This window comes from Passer montanus, unplaced genomic scaffold (genome assembly GCF_014805655.1).
Source record: "Passer montanus isolate IOZ18808 unplaced genomic scaffold, ASM1480565v1 scaffold159, whole genome shotgun sequence".
Taxonomy (NCBI): Eukaryota; Metazoa; Chordata; class Aves; order Passeriformes; family Passeridae; genus Passer; species Passer montanus.
The window spans coordinates 6,362-26,531 of NW_024363049.1; the positions used below are offsets into that span (position 1 = coordinate 6,362).

Sequence of the window (20,170 nt, forward strand, 5' to 3'; positions counted from 1 at the left end):
TGCCAGCCCCAGGCCGGCAGTGCCACTGGGATGTGGTGCCATCTCCTGACTCACTGGGGTCTCTTCCTGCAGGAGCAGGATTTTTCTTGGGTCTCCCATCCCAGCACTAAGCCTGACCTTGTTTAGTTTGAGGTCTGAGAATACAGGCTGGTGTCATAGCTGCCATGTAACAGAGTAAAGAATCCCTTCAGAAATGCTGTTAGCAGTGTAACTGCAATTGGAGCAAGAGGTCTTGTTTACTTCCTGCAAAATGTAAAACTTGTTTTTCTTGTTCGCATCTGTCTTCACATCAGTAATTGGAATTTTACTGCATAAAGACTGAATATTATGTTTGGTCTTATTTACAGATCTTGTAGCAGAAACTTTTTGCCCAGACTTCAGTTACTTTTAACTTCTATTCGTCCTGTTCTGTGGTGGTAGAGGTTTCATTTTCAAATATGTGATACATGCCAAAGTCATCTTGGATTCTATGGGCCTAAGTTTTTTGTGTTCTTCTCACAGACACAGTACAGTAATGTAGGGTATGAACAAAGCCATTAACCAGAGATCAAGGCTGACATGTCAGTAAACTTTATAGATGCTTTCAGACATCGCAAACTTCTGAAATTCACTTTTCTTCAGTGTGAAAGTAGGTTTTTGTGGAAGAAGCATAGTATGTATAGGAAACACTACTGTATTTTTATCTGCAATAATATATGTAGGTTCTGGGTACCTCTTGAATCTGTGATGTGATAAAAGCCTTGTAAGATTGAGATCTTTAATGTTTTTTTAGCTCAACATGATGCATAAGTTTAAAACTGCATCTGTTTAAAGGGATTTATGACTAAAACTGCTTGTTTTTCTACAGAATTGTCTGGTGTTTCTCAGCTTGAAGAAGATCTGCAGTCATTATTGATCCTCTTTCTTGGCGTTACCGTTTTTGAAGTGAAGTTTGCCTAGCTTTCTAGTGTGAGCTCTCTTTGCAGCCATCTTAAAAAAAAAAAAAACTAAACAAAAAGAATTTTTTTGATCCATAAAGTAGACAAGCTCTAGTTCTACAATGTCCAAGTCATTCCAGCAGTCATCTCTGAGTAGGGATTCACAAGGTCATGGGCGTGACCTCTCTGCAGGAATAGGCCTTCTTGCTGCTGCTACCCAGTCTTTAAATATGCCAGCATCTCTTGGAAGGATGAACCAGGGTACTGCACGCCTTGCTAGCTTAATGAATCTTGGAATGAGTTCTTCATTGAACCAACAAGGATCTCATAGTGCACTGTCTTCTGGTAGTACCTCTTCCCATAATTTGCAGTCTATATTTAACATTGGAAGTAGAGGTCCGCTCCCTTTGTCTTCTCAGCACCGTGGAGATGCAGACCAGGCCACAAACATTTTGGCCAGCTTTGGTCTGTCTGCTAGAGACTTAGATGAACTGAGTCGCTATCCCGAGGACAAGATCACTCCTGAAAACTTGCCTCAGATCCTTCTACAACTTAAAAGGAGGAGAGCTGAAGAAGGTTATGGTAGAGATGGCAGATCATCCACACGGGAACCACCATACAGAGTACCTAGGGATGATTGGGAAGAAAAAAGGCATTTTAGAAGAGATAGCTTTGATGATCGTGGTCCTAGTCTCAACCCAGTGGTTGACTATGACCATGGAAGTCGTTCTCAAGAATCTGGTTATTATGACAGAATGGATTATGAAGATGACAGATTGAGAGATGGAGAAAGGTGTAGGGATGAATCTTTTTATGGTGAGACTTCGCATAACTATCATAAATTTGACAGTGAGTATGACAGAATGGGTCGTGGTCCTGGTCCCGAGAGATCTCTCTTTGAGAAAAAGAGAGGTGCTCCTCCAAATAGCAATATTGAAGACTTCCATGGATTCTTACCGAAGGGTTATCCCCATCTGTGCTCTATATGTGATATGCCAGTTCATTCTAATAAGGTGAGTTATGCACCAGATACTTCTATTTTCCTTTACGTTGTAGTATCTGTTCTGTTTTTACCTATTTCTTTAATTATTTCTATGGCCTGGTTGCTTTTGAAATTATCTGAAAGTTGGTTTGAGAGTGAAAAAGGCACTTGGTTTATTTGCAAGGTAATTGTTGACAAACATTGTAAACCAGGGCTTTACATTAATGTATTTTATTTGCCCAGATTGCTTAACTTCAAGTCAAACAGCTATCATCTACTGGGATATCTTGTTTATATTTTACATCTACATGTTCTCTTAACCACAAACATCTGGCATTCAAGCAGTTTTGGGGTGGGTTTTGGTATTTTTTTGTTGGTTGGGGTTTTTTTGCAGTGTATCTACTGTGCCATTCCGGAAGCTAGTTTCAGCTCTCCTCCACATCTGTCTTGATTGCTGATTTATATGTAGTTAAGATGCATTCTTGCACAGTTCTGCTTTTTCCCTGTCCAGAGGGAAAGAGTTAATGTAGAGCCCTGGAAGTTATTTGCAAAAGTAAAAACCACGTTTTAGATTAGCTCATTCTTGCCTTTTTAATTTCACTTTAACACTCTATCTCATACTATGGCTGAAATTTGTCGTCATTTTTCTCCTTTTTTCACAACTTTCTTAGAACACTTCAGACTCACTTTTTATTGTCACATGTTGCATCTATCCCTGTAGATTCTCCGAGCAATCAGTCTGCTGTTGCAGTACCCTGCTCTGTGTTCCTAGTAGTGTTCTTTACTTGGCTCACGAGTAGAGTGGATCTTCGGTGTGTTCGGTGATGCTGAAACTTCCCTCTTAGTTATCCATGCCTAGTGCAGCTCTGCAAAGGGAGCAAGTTACTCAACATGATTCAGATGGTGTTTTCAGAGCCTTCTCACTTTCACCTTTTCCAATGTACTCATCTTGCTGATTTCTAGTATACTAGGCAATTTAATTGGCTAATTGGCTAATACAGTGCCCCTCTTGTCACAATTAGTGGCTAATTAGCTTGAAGGCCTTCAATTGAAAACATAATACGTGCTATTACTGTAAAATTGATACAATGTGGAATTACTGTTACTAACCATTTCTTTGCAGTTACCTCTCAAAAAGTGCTGTTCTGTACATCTGATCTTTTTGAAACACAATATTATTCTGTCCCTGCAAGGAAAGGATCAAACCAGTTCTAAAGCACACGCTGTATGACTCCACGTGATCTGACAGTTTATGAACTTGTGTTGCTTTAATTACTTTTGATATAAAATACAGTAATCCAGGTTTCTTGTCTCCTGTATTTGACGTTTATTTTCACTAAAGTTTTAAGTGTTAACAGTTTAGCTGCCATGCTCAGTTCTGTAAAAGGACTTCATTTGGTTAGATTGAAAACATTAACTTCTGAGGCCCTTGAAGATGGCAACCAGTAATCCTGTAAGTAGGGGTCTTTTTAGCTCTTTATTTTAAAGGCTCATGGCTGTTAGTGTGCTTTGGAGTGCAGATCTAATGAAAGGATATCCTCATGGAAATATCTTTCCAGGTATGAGAAATACCAAATTCTTTTAACAGCATAACCTAAGTGGCTGACCTCTTCTGTAACATGTAAGACTTTTTTTTCTTTTTAGGAATATACTTTGACATTAAAACTGGTAGTACACAATAAAATACTTGTGGTTGGATCATCTGGTTCTTATGACCCAAGTTGGGGTTTTATTTCTGATTTCAGAAATCATGTCACCGCAAGAATTTTTCTCTTTCTCTCCTTCTTTCCTCTGCTTTGCATACCCAACCATTACAGAATTCCTTATTTTGTGTCTTCCACAAAATCAAATCAAGTAAAACATAACTTTTAAAATTATCTGATTTGAACAGAAATGTATGGAAAGCAGAAAGGGAATGCTTTTCATAGCTGGGACTATGTAAATTTATTACTGTAGTAACAAAATCTCATTTTCCCCACCTCCAAATAAAAACATCAGTGATTTTTAAGTGTTTGATCAAGCTATGTATATTTTAAATGCAAGCAAAAGGTGTTAAACACCCTTAGTGTAACTTGAATTGGCAGAATAGTCTTCTAGTGTGTTTTTTGTTTTTTGTTTTTTTTTAGTGATGTTCTTAATTGCTTCTTTAATTTGATGTGTGTATATTTTAAGACCATGTTTATTTTCTGTCTGTGAAGTAAATTGTGCCCCAGTTACTTCAGGCATTTTGTCAATCCTGATCCCTTTATCAGGGAATGAGGTGTTAGACATGGTGGGACTTTTCCTACCAGAGACAAAGGGTGATGCAACCTGAGCAGATGAATTTGGAGGTGAAATGCTTGAACGTGGTACATCTCAGAGGGAGAACCTGGCTGTGGCCCTGGGAGAGGGTGGGCTAAAAATAGGTGCTCGAGTGTGGCCTCATTTTCTGAGGAACAGTGTGTCCTCTGGTTTGCATCGACTGAGCCAAAGGGGAATCTGGGTTTTCAGAAACTCAGTTCAGGTTTTCTCTTGCTCAGCTTGGGGCCTTTGTGTTAATGAGTTATTCCTGTAAATACAAATAATCTGGTGCCCCAAAAGCCTGGGGAAGGAGTGCTTTCAAATGGGTGCAGGCGGCAAAGGGAATCCAGATCAAGAATTGTGTAATAAAAAGTTAATGTAGATGAGCTGCCATTGTTCCCTGGGGGAGAAGAAAAATCTAAAGTTACAATCACATCCCCCTTTTTTGCCAATTGAAAAGCATTTGAATGAGAATTAAATCTGCCAAACTAAATCTGCCTCTAGTTTGCAGATAACTTCTACAACAGTTTTGTGTTGAGACATATTCAAAGCGTGTTATGCCTGGTGGAACCAGCCACTGAGGCTTTGACTGTACCCCTAAATTTAGAGGGGTTTGGGGTTTAAAGGACTATTTTCTAGAGTGTAATGCTAACACTTGTTAGCAGGTGTTGAACTGAAGAAACTTCATTTTGAATGGTTCATGGATTTTTTTGTGGGTATTTTTCATCCTAATTGCCAGCCTATTTATAGTTGTAGAGCCTACATCTTGTACAGTTAACAAGAACAAGTGGTGCTCTCATTTTACATCTTGATAAAAGGCATGACTTCATCTTGCTCCAATATTACTCCATGATGCTCAGGAGCATCATGGAGTAATATTGTAGTACTTTATGAGAGACTTTAAATTCAGATTTTTCTCCTTTGTAGGAAGTGCAGGATAGGCATTTAACATATGGAAACACTACAGTGAACCTTGGGAATGTCTCATTGTATGCAGGATGGCTGTAGTGTGGCAGAGACCAAAAATTTGGAAAGATAAGGGATTAGGCAAAAGTCCTTTGTGGGTGCTGAGCAGAAGCAGACATTTAACAAGAGCCACATAAAGCAGTTGCCAGTGCACTTTGTGTTCATAGTTGAAAATGTGGCTGATAAGAAGAAACCTTCAATTGGAGAAAACCTTCAGCCCCAAGGTTCTTGAATGACTCTCCCCCCTGTTTATCTCTGCTGGTCCTTTTCTTCCCTGAGGAGCAGCAGAGTGAAGGTCAGGTCAGGCTGTGGCTCCCAGATGTGCAGCGGGGAAACTCCAGAGTTTCTGTCACTTTACAAATGTGAATAAAACACAGATTTGTGCTCTTACTTATAAGAATATAAAGATAAAGAGATCAGGCACTAAAATAACTGCCTTTGTAGTTAAAATGGTCAGCAGAGAAAAAGTAGAAATCCCTCATTCCTTTCTAGTGCTAAAACCAGAACCAGGAGGAGTTTTACCTGGATGATTTGGTTCAATTTCATTATTTCTCCTTTGTACCATCTTGTTTTAGAGCTGCTTTTTTCCTTTATTATTCCCCTCGAGTGGTGATATATTTTATATTTCACCTATATATTTGTAGTTTGTCCTAGCTATGCACTTAGGCTTCTTTTAGTCTTTCCTTTCTGAATTCCGTGCAATTTCTTGGCCTCTTTATGGTTCTAAAAATTGGAGTGTTTACTTCATATTAATCTGTAGAAATCTGAGGAATGAAGCAGAGTAGAGGAAATTCTGCAATGCCTGAAGACATACAAACAGCCTGCAGTTCCAAAGGCTGCCATGGCCCTCTGTGCCTGGGCTGGAGTTTTGCAGGGAGCTTTGCACTCTGAGGCAGGAGCAGCCCCATTCCCATCAGACACCTTTTCAGCCAGGTTAGCAGAGAAGAGGTAGGTCCAGTGTCAGTGTCTCCTCAGAGCACCACCAACAGATTCCATTCTCTATGGATCTGCAAAACTGCATCATAGCAGAGAAGACACTGCTGTAGGCCATGACTTTGTGGGAAGGACTCCCTTGTGTGGCTGCTAATTGTGCCTTGTTTACTTTGCTGCAGGAGTGGAACCATCACATCAATGGAGCGACTCACAGCCGCCGCTGTCAGCTGCTGCTCGAAATGTATGAACTGAAAGTACAGTAACTGGGGAGGAGGGCTCAGCCTGGGACAGCACTCAGGCACAGCCTGCCATTCCTGGGTGTCCTGTGCCGGGCCAGGAGTTGGACTGGATCATCCTTGTGGGTCCTTTCCATCTTGAGATGTTCCCTGATTTTAAATAACTGTTGCACAGAGCAAGTTTAGAAAACTTACTGTGCCTTCTAGGGAATAAAAGCAACTTGGAGCATCTTCAGGACGAAAAGGGATCCTGGTTAAAGCTTTGTTTAACTACTGATGTATATGTAACAGCTGGAACTTCATAGCTTTAGAATCCTACTGATGTATATGTAACAGCTGGAACTTAGCAGTTGAGAATCTGTTGTAATTGTAGTTACTGATACCACTTGTACATTTTTATTGTAAAGCCAGCAGTTCTGCAAACAGAGTAGGGAGTTTGTCCTGAAGAGCAGCATTTCTGTCAGTGCTGCTCTTGGCTCTGGCAGTGGGCCTGGAGTGTTGCCTGTGATGCAGCTGTGTTACTCCTCCAGGTATTGCTGCTTGTGTTACACAGCTAGAGGAGATTGCATGTTTCTGACATTTTCTTTTAATTTTGTTTCTTTTAAGATACCCAGAATGGAATCCTGACAGTGATTCAGGACATGGAATGTAAGTAGTAATTAATTTTGAAGTATTTATTAAAATTGTTTATTTGAAGCAGAGGGAGTTCCTAGTACTTTATGTGAAACAACACATTTCCTTTGGTTCAAATGGATTCCTCCCTTTGTTTTCCAGCTGAAGGGCAGCAGTAAAAGTAGCCCAAGTTGTGTGCATAGAAGCTCTGCAGAAATTAGTGTGTTTTGTGAATGAAAGCTTCACAGTTTCTTGGTTTAAAATGACGTGTTTTCTCCTCTTTCTAGGGGTGATCCCTTTATGTTGCAGCAATCTACAAACCCTGCACCAGGAATTTTGGGACCACCACCACCTCCATTCCACCTTGGAGGACCTCCTGTTGGGCCCAGAGGTAACCTCAACAGGCACCTACCTACACCAGGCTTAATTTTCAGCTAGGTTTTTTGTGGGGTTTTTCACTCTTATTTCATTTTGTCACCGGTGTTCTAAAACAACAAAGAAAAATATTTTTCTCAGCACTGGAGCTAAAATACTTTGTCTGTGGTGGAACTAAGGACTGGTACTGAGTTCCCACACTTCACCTTTTTTGCCAGCTCCCAACTCCCTATGGCTGGTGATTTTTAACTGAGATTAATCAACATGTGTTGAGCACTTGGATTTTTTTTTTCCTATGTAGGAGATTTTTCTATCTGTCTTCTGAGTAGCTACATATTGGTGGAGCTTTCTGGTAAGATTTCAGTGTCCTAAGTGTTTTTTCCTCCTATTTTCAAGTGAATATGAGAAATAAATTGGAATAGAAGTGAGAAGTGGGAAGGTGGATGATGCTAGCCTCTTCCTCTCAGGAAAGGAGGCTAAGAATCAGATTCTTGCCTGATGCTCTTACTTCCTACCTTTTAGATAGTTCAAATGACTAAAAGAGCAAAAGTGGTTAATTTACCTAGCTATCCTGACAGAGTACAAGTATTTTGGACACTTTTTAGATGATAGATGCACTCACACTTTATTACATTAAAATAGCACTGTTAATTTTTCAAAATATCTCAGATTTAACTATAGACCAAACTATTTGAAAGGAGGTTTTGTTTGTGTTTGGGGTTTTTTTTTATTTTTTAATGGGTATTGTGATTGAATTGGTGATGTTTTAGAAGCTAAACCTTCAATTGTATAAAGAGTATCTTAGATAAAGAAATCTCACATCCTTTGTGTACAGAGATGTTTTCCTCTGGCGAATCTTGTTTAAAACGAGATTTTTTTTTTTCCCAGTGGGCTGTACTTACTCTCTGCTGTTCCTGAACAGCAATAAATGCAGCTCTTTCTCTAATGTTAGAGTGAAGAGAAGGAGCAGGAATGAGGACCCCACATGACAAGAGCTCTGAAATAAATAAAAAGCCTTTTTAGTTTTTAGAACTTGGTCTCCTTTTGCTATTACAAGTGACATATCTTTTAAGAACTCATGATGAGACATGTTAATCCCAGTCTTACAGGTTGAGCTAAGCTTGTTCACTCTTTTAATTTCTTAAAGGAGCTGGAAATGGAAATATGCAAGGACCCAGACACATGCAGAAGGGCAGAGTGGTTAGTATTGAAATTCTTCTTTTTTATAACTCACTTTTTTGTGGTATAATTTTTCTGTGTTTTCTTAAGGTGTGGATTTTGTTTGTTTAATGAATTGATTGTCTTTAGAAGTGAGATTTTAGAATTTGTGTGGAAGTACTAAAGCTTTGGCATGAGGTTGGGAGTTTGTGTTGAGTACTCTACAAAATTTTTATTCCAAAACTGTACAGAACTTCTTTAAATGTTCTCTTCTTGATGAAGCTGTGGGAAGTGAACTTAAGGAAAGGCAGCTTGGCATGGCTGGCATCTTGCTCTGGAAATCCCTAGAAATTCTGTGCCTTTTCTGGATGCATCTTTTGGTCACTAGTGAAGATAGATAGAAATAGTTATTAAAAACTTAAACAGTTACACCAGCAGAGCAGAGCCTTGGCAGACTTTGGGTTTGCTGGTGCTCAGGTTTTCTCATGCTGTGTGCACATGCTTTGTGTTCAACAGGAAACAAGCAGAGTTGTGCACATCATGGATTTCCAGAGGGGAAAGAACCTGAGATACCAGCTGCTTCAGCTCGTTGAACCTTTTGGGATAATCACAAATCACCTCATTCTAAACAAAATCAATGAGGTAAGGTTGGGTCCCAGGGCTCTGCTGCTGGGGCTGACTGGTGTGTCTGGTGGGCTTCCTGTCACTGTCTGAGCTTTGCTTTTGGAAAAGGATTTGCTCAGCCACCCACTGAGATGCCACATCTCTCATCAGGGGCATGTGGGAAAGGAGGAGTGTGTTTCCAGAAATGCTGCACTACTGCATTTTCACTTAAATATTGAAAAATCCTCCTGGATGGTTGTTCATTGCTTTCTCAACAGCACCACATTCTGCTCTTGTTTGAAAACTATCTGAAAACTTATTTGATCTTAAGTTTGTATTATGGAGTGTGACTTATTTTGAAGTGTGAAAAACAGCAATACCATAGAAGTGGAAAAAGCAGGAAGCAGTTGAATGTTTTGAATTCAAATCTAGGTGGAATGTAAACAAACAAAATAGTTCTGTTTGTGCACCTAAATAAAGTATCTGCCAAGCTCTGCAGGTCAGTTCATGTTATAACCAAAAAGCTGTTTTCATTTCTGATGCAGTTACTTTTAAAAGGAAGCATGGAATAGCTTGAAAATTTGAAACAAAATTAGATTCCTGAAAGGGCAGTACTTAATTTGATTTTGTATGATTTCAGGCATTTATTGAAATGTCAACCACTGAAGATGCCCAGGCTGCAGTGGAGTATTATTCAACAACACCTGCCCTGGTGTTTGGTAAACCAGTCAGAGTCCACTTGTCACAGAAATACAAGAGAATAAAGGTAAAACACTTCTGCTTTTTTTAGCATTGTCTTATTTTAATCTGGGGCATTCAGTGTTATGAGGCTGCTCCGTTTAAGTTACTCCTAATTTCTGTACTTTTCAGTACATCATATTAATCAAGGGACAGTCACTCTTGGATATTTTACATATAGGTCTTAAAAAATGTCTTTGCTTTTTAATTTAAGAAACCTGAGGGTAAACCTGACCAAAAGACTGAGCCACCAAAACCAGAACTTGGTCGTGTGATCCACCTGAGCAACTTGCCCCACTCGGGCTACTCTGACAACGCTGTGCTCAAACTGGCCGAGCCCTACGGGAAGATCAAGAACTACATCCTCATGAGAATGAAGAGCCAGGTGACTGCAGGGGAGCCTGGGGCAGGGCTTGAAGGGGGTGTTAGCTGGAAAGAAATTACACCTTCAGCTGGGGCACGAGTGGGCTTTGTGCTCTGACATAGGCTTGGAAATTACTCAGGGTCTGTCTAGGTTGGGGTTTGCTTTGGAGCTTCCTGTGAGATGTCCCTGGAATATGAGCTGCTTTAAAAACAGAAAAATTATATTTCAGCATGGAGGTTTAATGATTGGATTATGCAGATTTCGTGGAGCCTTGGAATTGTTTTCTTAGGGCTGAAAAACCATTACCTGTGAAACACAAATATATTCCACTGTTACGTGTTTCTTTATTTACTCTTTATTTTTCATTAAAAAAAAAAGCAGTCCTGCTGTGCTTTTCTAGCTTAGAAAAGAAAGGTTTGAAGATGACAGACCATTGCACGTGTATAGGGAAATGCAAGATTTCTAGAAGTATACAGGAGTTTAAACTATTTAGCTCTATCTTTTTAAGCTTTACTGTCCCAGTTCATTGCTCCCTTGAGTAAAAAAGGAAGTTCTACTGCTTTAACAAAGAGATGGGTGCCTGAATCCCTAATGCCACACTTGAGAAGTAAAAAATTACTAAACTATTGTGTGACCCCTAGGAGGTCCTCCCTGACCTTATGTCACTGGAAAAATAAAATTGCTTTGCTGCCTAAGTTGGCTGCTGAAACAGCTTTCAGTTTTTTGGCAAGGATACTCCAACACAGATGTGTTTGTTTAAAGCTCAGTCTGTAGCCTTGTGAGACCTCCTCACAAAGCTGGAAGAGCAGCAGTTGCTGCCTTTCTGTTTCAGCCTTCTCTCAAAAACCAAAAATAAAATACTGAGGTAGTCTCACACTCCCCTAAAATTCCCAGGTACAGAAGCACAAAATAAGAGTTTCATTGTCCTGATACTTTTTTATTTAAATCATATTTTACCTTATGGTGACACTTTTGGCAGATTATTTAAATGCCAAAAATTTAAATGCCAGAAATTAGCTTGAGGCTAATCTGGACTTGGACAGAATTGGATTTAATTTCGGAACTGTCTCTGGGACAGATGCTCTGAATGGAAAAGCTGGGGTTTGTAAAGCACTTGGGTAAATGTTCAAGTGTTTGGTGAGGATGGATATAGTTGAACCTTGTGATTTTGTTTCAGTATTTGGAAACTAGTACTTTTTAAGTTAAATCACTGCCTGGAAAAGTGTTGTGTGTTTCAGAGTCCTTTTTATTGCGTGTTTTGATCTTTTCAGGCCTTTATTGAGATGGAAACCAGAGAAGATGCTTTGGCCATGGTTGAACATTGTGCCAACAAAGCGCTTTGGTTCCAAGGCAGATGTGTGAAAGTGGATTTATCTGAAAAGTACAAGAAACTGGTGTTAAGGGTAAGGACTTTTTAAATTGTAGTTGAATATGTAAAGGGAAGTAGATGACAGCCATTGCTTATTGAAAATTCAATGTTGCATGTAGAACTGAGCAGTTTGCTTTAATATTTTCTGGCTCCTCGAGCACAGTTACTTGGTACAAGTAACTGTGTTAGGAGGACAAGTTAAAGGATATTCCTTTCAGATTAAACAAACCACAAACAGTTGCTATAATTCAGATTTTAGAGTAAATTATATAGATTTTAATTAAAATTACTCCATTTAGACCATTTTCTAATGTGGGATCTTTTTTTCCCTTTGTCTTTAAAAATGAAGAAAGTTTGTGAAAACTTTAAATGTATTAGAACTGCACCTCTGCCTGTGCAGCTCATGTAAAGGGGGGAAAGGTTGACTGAAGGGTTTTTTTACATAACACCAGGGTAATATTCATGCAATATTCACCAATTATGGGTGTTTCTTCATTGGCCTAGGGCAGTAGGTACAAAACTGAGAAGAGGTCAGCTGGTCAGAGCATGGTGCTGGTAATGCCAAGGTTGTGGGTTCAACCCTTTTGGGCCATTCACTGAAGAGCTGGACTTGATGATCCCTATGGGTCCCTTCCAACTCAGAATATTCTGTGATAATAATCAAGTCCTGTGATAATGAAAGCAAGGGCAATCTGAACTGTCAGGCTGTCTCCTAGAAACATCAGCTTTGTTGTGGAGCATGAAGAAATCTTACTGATGCACATGGTAGTGCAGCAAAACGAGCAGTTAGTGGCAATTTGAATAGATTTCCTTGTTACTGCCTACAAGTGACATTTCCTGTTCAGTAATTCATAAACAGGTGAAGTGATAGGAGTCTGCTAAAGGCTTTCCACTAATGATGGAGAAAAGTAGAGCTTAGTGCAATCTGTGCCAGTGCCTGCACTACATGATGTTGGTTCATAACTCACACACAATTCCTGGCTTGTTTTTCTGGAGCAGGATATCCCATTTGTTTTGTATTGAATAATTACTATGAATAAAAGCAGGGCATTTCTAGGTTGGTCTGGTCCTGTCTGACATGAGGTAAAGGCTTACTGATCCAGTTGGTGGGTGGCATGGACAGAGTTCCTGGGGGTTAATGTAGCTGGAAGCACTTGGCTGGAGTGGATTCTGGTCTGAATTAATGCTACAGCACTTATGTAAGTCATAGTCTGCTGTGACTCACAGGTTTTTTTAAATTTTATTTTAGATTCCCAACAAAGGAGTTGAACTGCTGAAAAAGGATAAAACCAGGTAATTTCCTATTGTTAAAGCATGCTGTTGTTTAAAGGAAATATGAAAATACCTTATTCAGAGTATAGAAACAATAGAAAAGAGTCAGGCAAGCTTTGAGATCAAATGGCTGGAGGTTGTGCCCAGAGATTAACTGTTTCAAACATGTTACCCACCCTCTTCCTCTAACATTTCACAGCCTCTTCAGTCTCCTAAGGAAATCCTTTGCAGTCCCTAATTAGCCTTGCCTTCCTGCAATTTAAACCCACAAACAGTTGTCCTGTCTTGTAAGGATAATTTCTCCTTGGAGCAGCAATTTTGTATGTTTGAAGAATCATGTCCTTCAGGGTTTCCATCAGCTTTCTATTTTCTGAACTGAAACACAATAGTTTCCAGGCTTATCTAAAGAAATCTGATCTTTTTCTTTAGTGATTTCTGGACTCTCTCCAGGTTTACAAGCAGCAATGTTCTTTGTTCTTTACAGAAAGAGAACATATTCCCCAGACAGCAAAGATTCTCCCAGTGATAAGAAGTCCAAAACAGAACCTGCTCAGAAACCTGAAAGTGGCAATACAGAAGAAAAAGCGAAAGAGGAGAAACAGGAGGATGCTGCTGAGCCTTCAGGTGCCAAAAGTGGGGAGCAGACAGAGCAAGATGAGCCCAGTTTACTCCTGGAGTCTGAAGATGAGCTGCTGGTGGATGAGGAGGAGGCAGCAGCACTGTTAGAAAGTGGCAGCTCAGCAGGAGAGGATGCAGATGTTGCCAATTTAGCTGATGTGGCTACTGAAGAAAAAAAGGACACACCTGATGATGCAACTGTAAAAACAGAGGGGAATGTTGCAGTCACTCCAGCAGCCAAGAAAAAGCTTAAAAAGGTAACGCACACAGTGAGCTGCTGAGTGGGGGAAGCTCAGTCTAACTTAGGTAGCACACCACGTACATTCTGGTGCAGACCTTCCTGTGTGGGTCTTTAAAACACCTGTCTGGAAAGGAGCAGGTGTTAAAGCTCCTGTAAAGAAAGTGGAAGATCTGACTGGGTGGACCTTGCACATAGATTCAGTTAAAAAGCCCTGATTCTGTTTTGACAGAAGCCTTTAATTTGTGGGCTTCTACCCTTGTTGCTTGCTGGGGATTTGCTTGCTTTTCATCCTTTTTTTGATTAATACTTATCCAGGAACTATGTTCTTCTGAGCAGTTTCTCAGCAAACTGTCTGTTGTTACCATTGAGCCCAGAAAGCATGTTCCAAAAATAATGTACTGGGCTTGGACAGAATTGGATGTACAGCTACACCTTACACTGAGGGGCAGGTAGGGCCATCTGCAGTTAGCCAGGGCCCCTTTCCCACTGGAGAAAGACAAGAATGGGTTTCAAGATGTTTCCAGTCACAGGCTACTTGCTGTGAATTCCCTTTTTCTCACCACATCATCCCACACTCTCATGGGTTTTATGTCCTATCTGCTTTGTCAGTCATTTTGAGTTCTGTGGAGTAGTGTGCAAAGTTGCAGTAATTTGTTGACTTGGATTGTTGTTTTGAAAGAAAGGCATGTTCGTAATTAATTAATGAGATGTGCATGGATCTCAGTTTTGGGGGATCCTTGTCAGGAACCTGGTTAATGGTGCTGAGAATGATACTGGCCATGCAAATGGCATTTCCCAGTTTTCTTAGTGTTCCTTATTGGTATTGGCATTGGCTGTGATAAACTGCTTCAAAGCCAGACTTCACTCCTTTGAAGACCTACATTCACAAAGCTAATGTTGCCTCAGTCCTGCTCACAGTTGCTGTTAAGTATGTGGAATAGTGATATTGGCATATCAGCAGGAGCATTTCCAAAAATTCTGAATTTAGACTGTCCCTCTTCTAACAAAATCTGGATTTTCAGAGGCTTTCACAGTTTGGGTGGTTGGTGGGTTTGGGCTGGGTTTTGTTTCTGTTCTAGTGGTTGTTTTAATGTGGATGCTCTAAGCTTTCAGTGGTTGAAAAGAGCTTTTAATTCTTTTTGATGAACTTTTATACCATTAGTGGGGACAGAATAGTTCTGGTAAGGTTTTGCCTTCTATTCAGGCCATGAATTCAAGGCTCTTACAGGATTTTCAAATAGAAACAAAATTGGTGCACTCCAAAATTACTTTCACTTAAGGTACTCATGTTAAAAGAACTTCCATCTTGAGAATTTAAGTGGTTTTGGCTCTGTTCTTAAGTTGAAATTTTGTTGCTGTGGTGAAACAATGGCCATTCCTGATGAAAAAAAAAAATCATTGTGAAAGAGAATCCTTGATTCTGGGGCAGTGGGGTGCAAAAAGAGCTGGTTAAACCCTGAGTAACAGTTCGAGTGAGCAGGCAGCTCTCGTAGGAGGAGTTTGGAGCATGTATTTGTGCTGTCAAGCTCAGGGGGTTTGAGGGGAGCACTCGGGCTGAGCTGACAGGGCCCTGCTGTCCCCGCAGCGCTACGTGGGCGGCTTCCCGCGCAGCATGGAGGGCTTCGTCACCCTGGACGAGGTGGGCGACGAGGAGGACTCCGACCACCAGAAGCTGCGCAAGTCCGGGCTGGCAGCCAAGGCCGCGGGCAAGAGCGAGGACAGCCTGGCAGAGATCAAGGTGGACAAGATTGAGGAGCCAGAGCAGGAGAGTGAAACATTAGAAAACGGAACGAAAAGCGAAGAGAACGCCAAGGCTGAAAGTGTGGAAGCTTCTGATGCTGCGACAGCACAGGATACTGAGAAAAACACCCAGGAAAACACAGACCCCCAGGGCGAGCAGGAAACAAAGAGTGTTCTGGAGAAACCTCTTGTCCCAGATGAGTTCAGGATTGGGCCATACCAGCCAAACATTCCTGTTGGTAAGGCTGTTTCCATTTCTTTTCCAAAATGTCTCTGTGCATCACAATAGCATTTCTCATTTCATCTGACTTTTGTTTTGGCAATACATTGGCCATAGCCTTTCATTTTAGAGTTTCCCCCTCCTCCCCCTTCTTCATTCCTGCCCTAAACCCAGTATTTTCTTATTTTCTTAGTGTTTTTCATTACCCTTTCCTTAGGTAGAAATTGACAGAGGTATCTTTTAGCAACACAAATTCAATTGCTAGCACAAAGCACAACAGTGGTAATAGTTCAGAGTCATATTAAATACTCCAAAACTGATCACAAAACATTTTGAGTTCTTGAAGGTCCCAATAAAATTGACCCTTAATCTGAAAGGTGAATTTTTTTAATTTAAAAAAACCCAAAACTGCACATATTTAGTTACTGTTAGGCCCCTGCTTGACTAAACTAAATCCAAGACTTTTAAAGATAAAGCAGCTTTTAATGTAAAGTGAATTATGGTTTTAAGATTTAGCTGAAATGACATATGACATTAAAAGAAATGATGTAGAGTAGATCTCTTAGTTTATTTTGTGGTGTTTACTCCTCTAGGTGTGAATTATGTGGTACCCAAAACAGGGTTTTATTGCAAATTGTGTTCCCTGTTCTACACAAATGAAGATGTTGCAAAAAAGACCCATTGCAGCAGCCTTCCTCATTATCAAAAGTTGAAGGTAAGGCAAAAACTTGTTCATTTTAAATGGCTTGATTCTTTCTGGGGAATAGAGCTCAACGAGACCGGACTGAGAATAAAAATACTTTTCAGGCAGTGGAAATTGGCTTTCTCAATAACTTTTAACTCTAGATGGACCTCTCCAAAACGTCATCTTGTGAAAACAATATGCAGAATACACAGTTTAAAGAGTGGCTCCAGCATTTTTTATCTTGTAAATTTGGATTAAAGAGGGAATTCCAATTGGAATAAGGCCAGGCTTAGAAGTAGTGATGCAGAGTAAATACAGATGGCCCGGATCCCTTCCAGTCATCCCTTTGAGAGTGTTTTCAACCACTCAACAAAGCTTAAGATGAAGTTTTTATATGTTTTAAAACGCAAAAATCTTTGCAACTTCTGATTTTGTGAGCACTTTTCCATTTTCTAACTGGATGAGGTATCACATGATTGCATGGCATGAGTGACAATGCTGCTGCTGTAACCTCATACTGTGAGCTGCAAACATGACCTCCAGGAAAGGGCAATCCCAAAGGAATTCTGATAGTCCTGCAGTGTCACATTAATGCATTTCAGGGCAGTTGATCCCTGAGCTGAAAGCAAACCCCAGGAGCTCCGCAGAGAAGGAGAATGTGGCGCCTCATAATTCAAACATTTGCCTTCTTGCAGTAACAGGGAACCCCTAAATAAGCAGAGGGCCCAGGAAGGCAGATGGCATCAAAATTGTCACCAAACAACACTGTGAAGGAGTAGATCAGAAAATCAATTCCTATGCAGGATCTTGTAGGAAGAAAATCACCTCATCCATCACCATAGTGTTTTTTTCTTTTTTTTTTTTTCCATTGAGGTACCTGCTTATGGGACATTAAAGCCTTGATGTGAAAAGGGAAGGGGGGAAAATGCCAATTTGTGAGCTTTATTACTTGAATGAAGTATGATTTGTTTTGTTTTTTCTGTGGCAGAAATTATCAGTGAGCTGCTTTGTGGGTGATTGTGACTCTGGTGGGGTTTGGAATTGGGGAGGGAAGGGGGAAATGCACCTTCTGTTTCACACTGGCACTTGCTTGGAGCTGGGAGTCTGCTTGGAGAGCTGGGAAAATTAAATAGGTGAATTGATGTTGCTGCCAAATGTCATCAAAGTGGTACCAAATTTCTCAGACTTCTAAATTAACCCTTCTCCAGGGAGGGGAGATATTGTGTCCCTCTGTAGAGGGCAGATTCCACCCAGGTAAGTGGCTCAGTCATGTCACAAGTCCATGACAAAAGGGGAAGGAATTCCTTGGCTTGCCAAGGAGAGCTTCACTCCAGGATGGGGAGAAGTGCCAGCCTTGTTAGTTAGGATCTTTGCAATTGCAGTTGATGCTCACAGATTTTAAACTTGGAAGTTTGATTTATGTTTCCGTTCTTTATGTTGTGCCTGTGAGAAACTCTTTAAATATATCCCCAATATAACTGCTTTCTTTCAACAGAAAATTCTGGATAAAATGGCAGAAGACTTCAGGCAAAAGAAAGAAGGTTAAAAAGAAGGATGTAAGGAAAGCGTGGCTTTGTTTTTAATGTTAATCTTTTTTAAAAGCAGTACAAGTAGTAGATGGAAATACTGTATTCTTTTTTGTTTTAGTGAGATACAGTAGGCATTATAGGTCTGTTCATGTGTTAAATGTTGTAGCAAAAAAGCATATGCAGTTAAGTTAATGACAACAGTTTGTTCTTAATGTGAGAATGGCAACAACCTTTCATTTGACACTTCAAGCTATTACAGAAAAAGAAATCCTGCACCCTTGTGGAAAGCTCATCTATGAGAAGAAAACTGCGTTTAAATGAAACTTGCTACTTTCAAGCTTCAGAAATTGTCTTTCAATTCCATTCTGAATAAAAAATGAAAAGTAATACTGTATTTTTATTTTATCTAGAACATTCCGTATTTTGGTCTGAGCCTAGCAGCTGTTTAATTTTGAGTGTAAGGCTGTCATTGCATTTCACTTTGGAAAAGTCGTTAAATGTAAGTTGCATTTTTAAATGTTGAATTGCAGTTTCTTTTAATGTCACTGCTGTTATCTATAGCAAATAGGAAAATTAGTGATTAGTCAGCTTTACAACTTTGTGATTTTTTTTCCTAAGCTCTTGCTAGACTTTCCTATTCAGCTATTCCGTGTATTTTAGTGAGAAGTAAATGCCCATTCTCTGACCAGTATTATTTCCTCGAGCTCTTCCTGCTTTTACTTGAATCTCGTCGCTGTCGTACATCTCTGGTATATCAAAAGCAGCATTTGAGTCCTAAAGGGACAAAGGTATCTTTATATTCTTCACATGGAAGTTTTCATACCTGCATTTTAACACCATTTTTTGTTAAAGCCCGGTTTTGTCAAGACTCTTTAGAACTGTGCACTTAATGTACCTGCACATGTGAGATGTGAACAGGAATTTGCATGTGTAACCTGTGTTTATCTGTAGTTTTTGTTATTTACTGCTTATTTGTGACTTCAGGTTACTAAAGTGATTCCCAATAAACAAAGCTAGACCACAGTGATTTGTTATAGATGTTTGGCATGTTAACCAGTGTTTCTGCTGAACTCTCTATCCTGTGTCACGTCACCACATCAAAACTCAAGCTCTCTTTTTACAATGTGCATGTTTATAACACCTTTGCTTCAGCAGCTTCCTGCATAACTCTTCTTTCTCTTCCCTAAATCCTCTTGCATTTCCAAACAAATTAAAATATCACGTGTTAAAACCCTGGTAGGTATATTCTGCTGACACTTTTATTTCTGGAGTTTTGGGGTGTTCTCATCAAAGCTGAAGCCACATCCCATTCATGCAGACAAAACAGACTGGGGCCCATTCTTCCAGCCTGAGCCTCCACCAGTGAGGATCTGGGGCTTGCAAGGGGTTTGGCATGCAGGAGGCTGAGTGTTGATGAAGTTATAATGTCCTTAGTTAAGCAGACACACCCAGCAGACACGGGACTTTGTGTTGTGTGCAAGTCAAGCCTCAAGAACTTGTTTTTCCAGCTGTGACTTTGTGTTGCACCCTCACCCGAGGGGATGCAGTCCCTCACAGGGCTTGAGCCACCTCCAGCGAGGGCAGCAGGTTGTGTGGGGGCCTGGAGAGGGGAGAGGTGCTGAGGAGCAGCTCCAGTGCAGGGTTTGTTGAAATAGCACATCCAAATTAAAGTTTTACCATGCAGTGACTCATCCCTGTACAGAGAGCAGTTGCTGCTCTGTACATGACATTCATTAGTATGCAAAGTGATGTTTGGGTTTGTAGGAAATGGATTAAATGTCAGGCACTGATAGAATCTTAAAGCTTTCTGAGACCCCTGAAAGCAATTAGAGGCACCAGCAGCCCTGCACTTAGAACAAAGTCAAGGATGGGCTTGGAGCCCCATTTAGGTGGCATTTGTCACTCATCTGTCACTGAGAGGCTGCAGACCAGGCACCCCTTCTCTCCGAGGGAGGAAAATAAATTGTTTGCAAGTTCTTCTAAGTTTCCTTACAATGTGCATTTAAGATTAATGTATTGAAATACTACATTCAGTTTTTAAAGTAGCCTTTTGTTAGCTAATACTTGTGCTGATCTTGTAGCTTGTGTGAATGCTGACCTGTGTACAGTTAAACATGTACATGTTTAGTGTTTAAACATTAAAGCATTCCCAGGTGTGAGTGACTGTAATTGTAAGGATGCTTTTACATGTCAGAAGTCAAATCAAACCCACTGCTTTGCAAAGTGCCTTCTGTTCCCATGCAGAGGTCAGGGAGAATAGAGCCCTTAGGGTAATTTCTGAGAAAAAGGTGCCAGAAAAACCTGCTCTTGAGGACGGATTCCAGACACATTG

At 40.3% G+C, this 20,170-nt stretch overlaps 1 protein-coding gene across 2 annotated transcripts; it reads left to right on the forward strand.

Moving 5' to 3' along the window:
- Window positions 1-745: 745 nt before the first annotated feature.
- MATR3 (matrin 3) lies at window positions 746-19,073 on the forward strand. Of its 2 annotated transcripts, XM_039702739.1 has the most exons (14): window positions 746-1,930; window positions 6,258-6,319; window positions 6,921-6,962; window positions 7,214-7,317; window positions 8,449-8,501; window positions 8,976-9,101; window positions 9,703-9,828; window positions 10,015-10,185; window positions 11,436-11,567; window positions 12,783-12,826; window positions 13,290-13,680; window positions 15,250-15,643; window positions 16,218-16,339; window positions 17,805-19,073. In XM_039702739.1, exons 1-14 carry the CDS (start codon window positions 1,040-1,042, stop codon window positions 17,853-17,855), a joined length of 2,709 nt encoding a protein of 902 aa, XP_039558673.1. In that variant the 5' UTR covers window positions 746-1,039; the 3' UTR covers window positions 17,856-19,073. The 2 variants fall into 2 exon arrangements, with proteins under 2 accessions (XP_039558673.1, XP_039558674.1); XM_039702740.1 differs by lacking the exon at window positions 16,218-16,339.
- The last annotated feature ends 1,097 nt before the right edge of the window (window positions 19,074-20,170 follow it).